This window comes from Cherax quadricarinatus, chromosome 4, assembly GCF_038502225.1.
Source record: "Cherax quadricarinatus isolate ZL_2023a chromosome 4, ASM3850222v1, whole genome shotgun sequence".
Taxonomy (NCBI): Eukaryota; Metazoa; Arthropoda; class Malacostraca; order Decapoda; family Parastacidae; genus Cherax; species Cherax quadricarinatus.
This window is the reverse complement of record NC_091295.1, coordinates 74,581,376-74,594,264: the sequence shown is the minus strand read 5'-3', so window position 1 is coordinate 74,594,264 and position 12,889 is coordinate 74,581,376. Positions and strand designations below refer to the sequence as shown.

The following is a 12,889-nucleotide window of genomic DNA, read 5'->3' as shown; positions in this document are numbered from 1 at the left end:
ATTCCTATCTAACATGCTCACACATGCCTACTGTATGTCCAAGCCCCTTGCACACAAAACCTCCAGCCTCTCCTGGAAGAGGAGGCTGGAGGTAGTAGACATAATTAATTTTTTATTCACTAATATAGTATAGTACATACCAGTACATATATTATTATTATTTTTTTTTTTTTTTTTTTTTTTTTTTTTTTTTATTATCACACCGGCCGATTCCCACCAAGGCAGGGTGGCCCGAAAAAGAAAAACTTTCACCATCATTCACTCCATCACTGTCTTGCCAGAAGGGTGCTTTACACTACAGTTTTTAAACTGCAACATTAACACCCCTCCTTCAGAGTGCAGGCACTGTACTTCCCATCTCCAGGACTCAAGTCCGGCCTGCCGGTTTCCCTGAATCCCTTCATAAATGTTACTTTGCTCACACTCCAACAGCACGTCAAGTATTAAAAACCATTTGTCTCCATTCACTCCTATCAAACACGCTCACGCATGCCTGCTGGAAGTCCAAGCCCCTCGCACACAAAACCTCCTTTACCCCCTCCCTCCAACCCTTCCTAGGCCGACCCCTACCCCGCCTTCCTTCCACTACAGACTGATACACTCTTGAAGTCATTCTGTTTCGCTCCATTCTCTCTACATGTCCGAACCACCTCAACAACCCTTCCTCAGCCCTCTGGACAACAGTTTTGGTAATCCCGCACCTCCTCCTAACTTCCAAACTACGAATTCTCTGCATTATATTCACACCACACATTGCCCTCAGACATGACATCTCCACTGCCTCCAGCCTTCTCCTCGCTGCAACATTCATCACCCACGCTTCACACCCATATAAGAGCGTTGGTAAAACTATACTCTCATACATTCCCCTCTTTGCCTCCAAGGACAAAGTTCTTTGTCTCCACAGACTCCTAAGTGCACCACTCACTCTTTTTCCCTCATCAATTCTATGATTCACCTCATCTTTCATAGACCCATCCGCTGACACGTCCACTCCCAAATATCTGAATACGTTCACCTCCTCCATACTCTCTCCCTCCAATCTGATATTCAATCTTTCATCACCTAATCTTTTTGTTATCCTCATAACCTTACTCTTTCCTGTATTCACCTTTAATTTTCTTCTTTTGCACACCCTACCAAATTCATCCACCAATCTCTGCAACTTCTCTTCAGAATCTCCCAAGAGCACAGTGTCATCAGCAAAGAGCAGCTGTGACAACTCCCACTTTGTGTGTGATTCTTTATCTTTTAACTCCACGCCTCTTGCCAAGACCCTCGCATTTACTTCTCTTACAACCCCATCTATAAATATATTAAACAACCACGGTGACATCACACATCCTTGTCTAAGGCCTACTTTTACTGGGAAAAAATTTCCCTCTTTCCTACATACTCTAACTTGAGCCTCACTATCCTCGTAAAAACTCTTCACTGCTTTCAGTAACCTACCTCCTACACCATACACTTGCAACATCTGCCACATTGCCCCCCTATCCACCCTGTCATACGCCTTTTCCAAATCCATAAATGCCACAAAGACCTCTTTAGCCTTATCTAAATACTGTTCACTTATATGTTTCACTGTAAACACCTGGTCCACACACCCCCTACCTTTCCTAAAGCCTCCTTGTTCATCTGCTATCCTATTCTCCGTCTTACTCTTAATTCTTTCAATTATAACTCTACCATACACCTTACCAGGTACACTCAACAGACTTATCCCCCTATAATTTTTGCACTCTCTTTTATCCCCTTTGCCTTTATACAAAGGAACTATGCATGCTCTCTGCCAATCCCTAGGTACCTTACCCTCTTCCATACATTTATTAAATAATTGCACCAACCACTCCAAAACTATATCCCCACCTGCTTTTAACATTTCTATCTTTATCCCATCAATCCCGGCTGCCTTACCCCCTTTCATTTTACCTACTGCCTCACGAACTTCCCCCACACTCACAACTGGCTCTTCCTCACTCCTACAAGATGTTATTCCTCCTTGCCCTATACACGAAATCACAGCTTCCCTATCTTCATCAACATTTAACAATTCCTCAAAATATTCCTTCCATCTTCCCAATACCTCTAACTCTCCATTTAATAACTCTCCTCTCCTATTTTTAACTGACAAATCCATTTGTTCTCTAGGCTTTCTTAACTTGTTAATCTCACTCCAAAACTTTTTCTTATTTTCAACAAAATTTGTTGATAACATCTCACCCACTCTCTCATTTGCTCTCTTTTACATTGCTTCACCACTCTCTTAACTTCTCTCTTTTTCTCCATATACTCTTCCCTCCTTGCATCACTTCTACTTTGTAAAAACTTCTCATATGCTAACTTTTTCTCCCTTACTACTCTCTTTACATCATCATTCCACCAATCGCTCCTCTTCCCTCCTGCACCCACTTTCCTGTAACCACAAACTTCTGCTGAACACTCTAACACTACATTTTTAAACTCCTACCCCATACCTCTTCGATTCCCCATTGCCTATGCTCTCATTAGCCCATCTATCCTCCAATAGCTGTTTATATCTTACCCTAACTGCCTCCTCTTTTAGTTTATAAACCTTCACCTCTCTCTTCCCTGATGCTTCTATTCTCCTTGTATCCCATCTACCTTTTACTCTCAGTGTAGCTACAACTAGAAAGTGATCTGATATATCTGTGGCCCCTCTATAAACATGTACATCCTGAAGTCTACTCAACAGTCTTTTATCTACCAATACATAATCCAACAAACTACTGTCATTTCCTCTACATCATATCGTATACTTATTTATCCTCTTTTTCTTAAAATATGTATTACCTATAACTAAAAACCCCTTTCTATACAAAGTTCAATCAAAGGGCTCCCATTATCATTTACACCTGGCACCCCAAACTTACCTACCACACCCTCTCTAAAAGTTTCTCCTACTTTAGCATTCAAGTCCCCTACCACAATTACTCTCTCACTTGGTTCAAAGGCTCCTATACATTCACTTAACATCTCCCAAAATCTCTCTCTCCTCTGCATTCCTCTCTTCTCCAGGTGCATACACGCTTATTATGACCCACTTCTCACATCCAACCTTTACTTTAATCCACATAATTCTTGAATTTACACATTCATATTCTCTTTTCTCCTTCCATAACTGATCATTTAACATTACTGCTACCCCTTCCTTTGCTCTAACTCTCTCAGATACTCCAGATTTAATCCCATTTATTTCCCCACTGAAACTCTCCTACCCCCTTCAGCTTTGTTTCGCTTTAGGGCCAGGACATCCAACTTCTTTTCATTCATAACATCAGCAATCATCTGTTTCTTGTCATCCGCACTACATCCACGCACATTTAAGCAACCCAGTTTTATAAAGTTTTTCTTCTTCTCTTTTTTAGTAATTGTATACAGGAGAAGGGGTTACTAGCCCATTGCTCCCGGCATTTTAGTCGCCTCATACGACACGCATGGCTTACGGAGGAAAGATTCTTTTCCACTTCCCCATGGACAATAGAAGAAATAAAAAAGAACAAGAGCTATTTAGAAAAAGGAGAAAAACCTAGATGTATGTATATATATATATGCATGTGCGTGTCTGTGAAGTGTGACCAAAGTGTAAGTAGGAGTAGCAAGATATCCCTGTTATCTTAGCGTGTTTATAAAAAGAAAGAAAAACCCAAAAAGAAAGAAAAAACATAATCACTGTCTTTGCAGAGGCGTTCAGATATGACAGTTTAGATGTCACTCCAAACAGTCAATATCCCAAACCCCTCCTTTAAAGTGCAGGCATTGTACTTTCTACCTCCAGGACTCAAGTCCAGCTAACCAGTTTCTCCGAATACCTTCACAAAATATTACCTTGCTCACACTCCAACAGCTTGTCAGGTCCCTCATTCCTATCTAACATGCTCACACATGCCTACTGTATGTCCAAGCCCCTTGCACACAAAACCTCCAGCCTCTCCTGGAAGAGGAGGCTGGAGGTAGTAGACATAATTAATTTTTTATTCACTAATATAGTATAGTACATACCAGTACATATATATAAATACATAAAATCTCCACTAAATTTATTCAAATTAACATGTCAGAAATTATCCATACCCTGAATAATAAGATTGATGTTGGTGTCAGCACTTCCAAAAGCATTAGTTGCCACACAGGTATACACAGCAGAGTCTGATCGATCAGTTGTCTTAATGCTGAGACTGCTGTGAACACCTCCGCCACGCATTTCTTCACGAATTGTGTACCTAGTTACAAGTGCATATGAAAATTGACTGCATATAATTAATGTGGGTCAATAATTTTTATATACACTATAGATATTACCTAGTTTGCAAGCATTTGTAATACCAGAGGTTTCAACTCTGTATTTGTAATTCTGCATTATTTATACTGTACACAAAATGTAAATGATGTATTACAAACTCACTCTCCCTGCATAGTCAATCAATCTCAAGACTTAAATATATCATTACAATATAATAAAACCACCCATAAATGCAATAAACAGCTCTTTACATGTATCAGATATGTTTGATTTCATTGTTTCATATAAACTTGTATGGCTGACTGTAATGTTTTGTATAAACTCTTACTCAGTATATTCAACTAGTTAAATAAATTCACAAAGTTCCTCTGAAATATAGATATTTGTAGTCACACTCCCAATAAATTCGCTATAACTCATTAAGTCAACCATAAACCATGCTTGGAATACTTAACAGATTTGGTATCTTAAGTTATTTACTTATTCTAGCATGCATGTACCACATACAAGCAAACAAGCAAAACAAACACACACACACACACACACACACACACACTCTTCTCACTCTCTTTCTCACACTAACTCACCGACTTATACAGTCACTTTCTCTTGTCACATTTTCCTCTTGTACAAAGAAATTCTTGTGTATCTTCCTTTAATTTATAGTCACAGCAAACAAATGTTCCAATCATTCTAACACTTCTTCCCTATCTGTTTCCTGTCTTATTCCCATCCTTCCCTTTTGTTTTGCTGTTTTCACCTATTTTAATTCTTCATTCCCTTATTATTCATTCACTCATTCTAAGAGATTATATCCTTGTCATTCTGATTATAATACTACTTGATTTATATACAGATATATTTTCTATTAAGTGCCTACCTGAATGACAAAATTTATATTATCAAATAAAAATTTAATTATCTTATTCTGGGTGTCTAAAACAAAAAGCTGTAGATTTTGCATGTGATTATTGTGCAATAGCTTACCTGGGTTCATTGGATGGTTCAATGCTATGTTTGTTCTTACTCCAGAGAATACCAATGGGGGTCTCTCCCTCAGCCTCGCACTCAAGAACTGCATCGTCACCTCGGCTTGCAGTTTGATTTCTGTACTGAATCTTGAATTGAGGTGGAGCTGCACAGATAAACAAGAAAATATTTTCAAGAAAAAAATAAACGTATACTGTACTACAGTGGAACCTCAAATATACCGAACTGCTCCCAACTCACCCAATTATGTATGTGTATTTTTGTAAGTGCTTTTATAAGTGTATTTCTGAGGGTCTGAAACGAACTAATCTAATTTACATTATTCCTGATGGGAATAAATTCGTTCTGTAACAGCACTCGAACAGCCATCTGGAATGAAGAAAGTTTGATATTTCAGGTTCCACTGTATATCATTTTTCTTTTCAACGAACTGACCGTATCCCACCAAGGCAGGGTGACCTAAAAAGAAGTTTTTCTTCTTAGATTTAGTAATTCATATAGAAGAAGGGGTTACTCATCTCTTGCTCAACTATATAAAATATCAGATTTATATACAGTGGACCCCCGCTTTACGATCAGCTCCCAATGCGACCAATTATGTAAGTGTATTTATGTAAGTCCGTTTGTACGTGTATGTTTGGGGGTCTGAAATGGACTAACCTAATTCACAATATTCCTTATGGGAACAAATTCGTTCAGTAATGGCACCTGAACATAATTCTGGAATGAAATAATATCGTAAGCCGGGGGTCCACTGTACAGTGGACCCCCGCATAACGATTACCTCCGAATGTGACCAATTATGTAAGTGTATTTATGTAAGTGCATTTGTACGTGTATGTTTGGGGGTCTGAAATGGACTAATCTATTTCACAATATTTCTTATGGGAACAAATTCGGTCAGTACTGGCACCTGAACATACTTCTGGAGTGAAAAAATATCGTTAACCGGGGGTCCACTGTATTTAGAAGACAGATGATATATTTTCCTATTTTATGACAGTTTCAACATATTTTGGTCAATTCCCCTGTTAAACAAAGAGCACACCAACTTTCAGACATATTCCTGCCCTGACACATTTAATTTGTCTGCCCTCCTCTCTGACTGGCTCACCTTCACTGGAGATATTTCATTTTTTACTTTCTTAACTGACACCAGTTTGCTTCATCAACTGCAACCATCATCCTTTCACCCAATGTTCTTCCATCAATACTTCTGCCTCTCCCTTCATCCCTTTCCATCTCTTTACTGTCCACCATGCAGAACTATGACCTTTACAGGTTAAGGACTTTCCATAAATACAATAATAATAATCCAGTTTTATGACAACTGCATTTTTTTGGGTTAGGATGTTATGATTCAAAAGCACTTAAAGCACTTAAAAAACATTCACCATCACCTGATCTTTAAGTGCACATCCCCATCCCAATTTACAGTGCAGACACTGTACTCCACAATTTCTAAAGAATTAAATACAGTTAGTTGATTTCCATGAATCCCTACAAAGATATCTGCTCATAGTCTCATAGGATGTCAGTCCTGTAGTACACCACTCATCTTCACTTACTCTGATCAACATGCTCTAAGGCTTAAAAGGATAAAAAAAAAAAATTGCAAGATAACACGTTAAAGTTAAATAATTTCTAAAAATCCAATTAATGACTGAGTTTGGAGGTCCTTTAGAATTTCTTAAAATAATGTGCACAAAATTATGATAAATTTAAATTCCCACAGACCTTGAACCCTGACATAGATAACTGTTGATAGACCAGCACCAATTCCATTGTTAGCTTCACACAAGTAGTATCCTTCATGAGACTTCTGAATGTTGCCAATCTGTAGTGTACCATCATCAGTCACTTTCACATTGGGGTTACTAACGCCAAGGTCTCGATAATCCCCGGGAGTGCGACCTGGTTGGAAACAAATAACATTTTTTGTTTTAATAATTTAAAGTAAAAAATTAATAAAAAAATATAGTTAACCATTCCTCAAGTTAATTTAATACCTGTATACTATGAAAGATTTGAAAGTATCATTAAGCACATTACCCTTTTTTTCACCAAGGAACATAAATGAAGAAAAATAAAGTAAACTGGCTGCATCCAATGCAGCCAGTTAAAAATATTCCCAAGGAAAACATGGTCCTTTTCTATGAGTGCTCGAATAGTACTTCACATCTTAATTGTGACATGTTAACGCTTTTGCTCTCACAACCTTTAAAATTTAAATGCTGACAGTGTCACACTCAATGCATAGACCCATTCTCACATATTTAGACAAAAATTTACTATTTATTATATTTTTTATTTTATTATCACACTGGCCGATTCCCACCAAGGCAGGGTGGCCCGAAAAAGAAAACTTTCACCATCATTCACTCCATCACTGTCTTGCCAGAAGGGTGCTTTACACTACAGTTTTTAAACTGCAACATTAACACCCCTCCTTCAGAGTGCAGGCACTGTACTTCCCATCTCCAGGACTCAAGTCCGGCCTGCCGGTTTCCCTGAACCCCTTCATAAATGTTACTTTGCTCACACTCCAACAGCACGTCAAGTATTAAAAATCATTCGTCTCCATTCACTCCTATCAAACACGCTCACGCACGCCTGCTGGAAGTCCAAGCCCCTCGCACACAAAACCTCCTTTACCCCCTCCCTCCAACCTTTCCTAGGCCGACCCCTACCCCACCTTCCTTCCACTACAGACTGATACACTCTTGAAGTCATTCTGTTTCGCTCCATTCTCTCTACATGTCTGAACCATCTCAACAACCCTTCCTCAGCCCTCTGGACAACAGTTTTGGTAATCCCGCACCTCCTCCTAACTTCCAAACTACGAATTCTCTGCATTATATTCACACCACACATTGCCCTCAGACATGACATCTCCACTGCCTCCAGCCTTCTCCTCGCTGCAACATTCATCACCTATGCTTCACACCCATATAAGAGTGTTGGTAAAACTATACTCTCATACATTCCCCTCTTTGCCTCCAAGGACAAAGTTCTTTGTCTCCACAGACTCCTAAGTGCACCACTCACCCTTTTCCCCTCATCAATTCTATGATTCACCTCATCCTTCATAGACCCATCCGCTGACACGTCCACTCCCAAATATCTGAATACATTCACCTCCTCCATACTCTCTCCCTCCAATCTGATATCCAATCTTTCATCACCTAATATTTTTGGTATCCTCATAACCTTACTCTTTCCTGTATTCACTTTTAATTTTCTTCTTTTGCACACCCTACCAAATTCATCTACCAATCTCTGCAACTTCTCTTCAGAATCTCCCAAGAGCACAGTGTCATCAGCAAAGAGCAACTGTGACAACTCCCACTTTATGTGTGATTCTTTATCTTTTAACTCCACACCTCTTGTCAAGACCCTCGCATTTACTTCTCTTACAACCCCATCTATAAATATATTAAACAACCATGGTGACATCACACATCCTTGTCTAAGGCCTACTTTTACTGGGAAATAATTTCCCTCTTTCCTATGTACTCTAACTTGAGCCTCACTATCCTCGTAAAAACTCTTCACTTCTTTCAGTAACCTACCTCCTACACCATACACCTGCAACATCTGCCACACTGCCCCCCTATCCACCCTGTCATACGCCTTTTCCAAATCCATAAATGCCACAAAGACCTCTTTAGCCTTATCTAAATACTGTTCACTTATATGTTTCACTGTAAACACCTGGTCCACACACCCCCTACCTTTCCTAAAGCCTCCTTGTTCATCTGCTATCCTATTCTCCGTCTTACTTTTAATTCTTTCAATAATAACTCTACCATACACTTTACCAGGTATACTCAACAGACTTATCTCCCTATAATTTTTGCACTCTCTTTTGTCCCCTTTGCCTTTATACAAAGGAACTATGCATGCTCTCTGCCAATTCCTTGGTACCTTACCCTCTTCCATACATTTATTAAATAATTGCACCAACCACTCCAAAACTATATCCCCACCTGCTTTTAACATTTCTATCTTTATCCCATCAATCCCGGCTGCCTTACCCCCTTTCGTTTTACCTACTGCCTCACGAACTTCCCCCACACTCACAACTGGCTCTTCCTCACTCCTACAAGATGTTATTCCTCCTTGCCCTATACACGAAATCACAGCTTCCCTATCTTCATCAACATTTAACAATTCCTCAAAATATTCCCTCCATCTTCCCAATACCTCTAACTCTCCATTTAATAACTCTCCTCTCCTATTTTTAACTGACAAATCCATTTGTTCTCTAGGCTTCCTTAACTTGTTAATCTCACTCCAAAACTTTTTCTTATTTTCAACAAAATTTGTTGATAACATCTCACCCACTCTCTCATTTGCTCTCTTTTTACATTGCTTCACCACTCTCTTAACCTCTCTCTTTTTCTCCATATACTCTTCCCTCCTTGCATCACTTCTACTTTGTAGAAACTTCTCATATGCTAACTTTTTCTCCCTTACTACTCTCTTTACATCATCATTCCACCAATCGCTCCTCTTCCCTCCCGCATCCACTTTCCTGTAACCACAAACTTCTGCTGAACACTGTAACACTACATTTTTAAACCTACCCCATACCTCTTCGACCCCAATGCCTATGCTCTCATTAGCCCATCTATCCTCCAATAGCTGTTTATATCTTTCCCTAACTGCCTCCTCTTTTAGTTTATAAACCTTCACCTCTCTCTTCCCTGATGCTTCTATTCTCCTTGTATTCCATCTACCTTTTACTCTCAGTGTAGCTACAACTAGAAAGTGATCTGATATATCTGTGGCCCCTCTATAAACATGTACATCCTGAAGTCTACTCAACAGTCTTTTATCTACCAATACATAATCCAACAAACTACTGTCATTTTGCCCTACATCATATCTTGTATACTTATTTATCCTCTTTCTTAAAATATGTATTACCTATAACTAAACCCCTTTCTATACAAAGTTCAATCAAAGGGCTCCCATTATCATTTACACCTGGCACCCCAAACTTACCTACCACACCCTCTCTAAAAGTTTCTCCTACTTTAGCATTCAGGTCCCCTACCACAATTACTCTCTCACTTGGTTCAAAGGCTCCTATACATTCACTTAACATCTCCCAAAATCTCTCTCTCTCCTCTGCATTCCTCTCTTCTCCAAGTGCATACACGGTTATTATGACCCACTTCTCGCATCCAACCTTTACTTTAATCCACATAATTCTTGCATTTACACATTCATATTCTCTTTTCTCCTTCCATAACTGATCATTCAACATTACTGCTACCCCTTCCTTTGCTCTAACTCTCTCAGACACTCCAGATTTAATCCCATTTATTTCCCCCCACCTCATAGCATATTTGAGGGTTAAGTGCTTAAAATATAGATATACATCGGCAATACTGGAGTCAATGATATAGATCTACAAAGGTGACAGAAGGGGTTAATATGGAACAGGAAACACTAAATATGTATAACATATACTGGTCTTTGATTTGTTATCCCATAGGTTTTCTGCTAATTAATTCATAAATTTTCAATATCATTCTAAAGAAGATTTTCATCCAAAATGGAGGCAGTTAGCAGTACTACTGGTGGTAACAGTGAACTGACACATACACTAACCACACCCACTCCAACTTTGGCCAACACTCTCCACCACTCTTCGCAGTGTCAATATTCTCAACTGTTGCTTAAAACACACCACCACCTTTCACAAAATATCACTACTTTTTACAACATATATCAACTTTTCACAACATGCCACCACTCTTCACAGGTCACAACCACTCTTCACAACATGCAATAACCACTCTTCATAACATGTCAGAACCACTCTTCATAGCTTGTCACAACCACTCTTCACAACATGCCACAACCACTCTTTACATGTCACAACCACTCTTCAAAACATGCCACAACCACTCTTCACAACATGCCACAACCACTCTTCACAACATGCCACAACCACTCTTCACAACATGCTACAACCACTCTTCACAACATGCCACAACCACTCTTCACAACATGCCACAAACACTCTTTACAACATGCCACAACCACTCTTCACAACATGCCACAACCACTCTTCACATGCCACAACCACTCTTCACAACATGCTACAACCACTCTTCACAACATGCCACAACCACTCTTCACAACATGCCACAACCACTCTTCACAACATGCCACAACCACTCTTCACAACATGCCACAACCACTCTTTACAACATGCCACAAACCCTCTTTACAATATGCCACAACCACTCTTCACAACATGCCACAACCACTCTTCACAACATGCCACAACCACTCTTTACAACATGCCACAACCACTCTTCACAACATGCCACAACCACTCTTCACAACATGCCACAAACACTCTTCACAACATGCCACAAACACTCTTCACAACATGCCACAAACACTCTTCACATGTCACAACCACTCTTCACAACATGCCACAACCACTCTTCACATGTCACAACCACTCTTCACAACATGCCACAACCACTCATCACAACATGCCACAACCACTCTTCACAACATGCCACAACCACTCTTCACATGTCACAACCACTCTTCACAACATGCCACAACCACTCTTCACAACATGTCACAGCCACTCATCACAACATGCCACAACCACTCTTCACAACATGCCACAACCACTCATCACATGCCACAACCACTCTTCACAATATGCCACAACCACTCTTCACATGTCACAACCACTCTTCACAACATGCCACAACCACTCTTCACAACATGCCACAACCACTCTTCACAACATGCCACAACCACTCTTCACAACATGCCACAACCACTCTTCACATGCCACAACCACTCTTCACAACATGCCACAACCACTCTTCACAACATGCCACAACCACTCTTCACAATATGCCACAACCACTCTTCACAACATGCCACAACCACTCTTCACATGTCACAACCACTCTTCACAACATGCCACAACCACTCTTCACAACATGCCACAACCACTCTTCACAACATGCCACAACCACTCTTCACAACATGCCACAACCACTCTTCACAACATGCCACAACCACTCTTCACAACATGCCACAACCACTCTGTACAACATGCCACAACCCCTCTTTACAACATGCCACAACCACTCTTCACAACATGCCACAACCACTCTTCACAACATGCCACAACCACTCTTCACATGTCACAACCACTCTTCACAACATGCCACAACCACTCTTCACAACATGCCACAACCACTCTTCACAACATGTCAGAGCCACTCATCACAACATGCCACAGCCACTCATCACAACATGCCACAACCACTCTTTACAACATGCCACAACCACTCTTCACATGTCACAACCACTCTTCACAACATGCCACAACCACTCTTCACAACATGCAACAACCACTCTTCACATGTCACAACCACTCTTCACAACATGCCACAACCACTCTTTACAACATGCCACAACCACTCATCACAACATGTCACAACCACTCTTCACAACATGCAACAACCACCCTTCACATGTCACAACCACTCTTCACAACATGCCACAACCCCTCTTTACAACATGCCATAACCACTCTTCACAACATGCCATAACCACTCTTCACAACATGCCACAACCACT

General features: G+C 40.1%; 1 protein-coding gene across 1 annotated transcript in view; it reads right to left on the bottom strand.

The window, feature by feature from the left end:
- Positions 1 to 12,889, bottom strand: part of Dscam1 (Down syndrome cell adhesion molecule 1) — a gene marked incomplete in the record, with an annotated part of 1,133,347 nt that overhangs the window by 393,603 nt on the left and 726,855 nt on the right. The window contains 3 exon segments of the mRNA XM_070098007.1: positions 4,096 to 4,244; positions 5,252 to 5,399; positions 6,992 to 7,168. Coding sequence (XP_069954108.1) covers positions 4,096 to 4,244; positions 5,252 to 5,399; positions 6,992 to 7,168 — 474 coding nt within the window.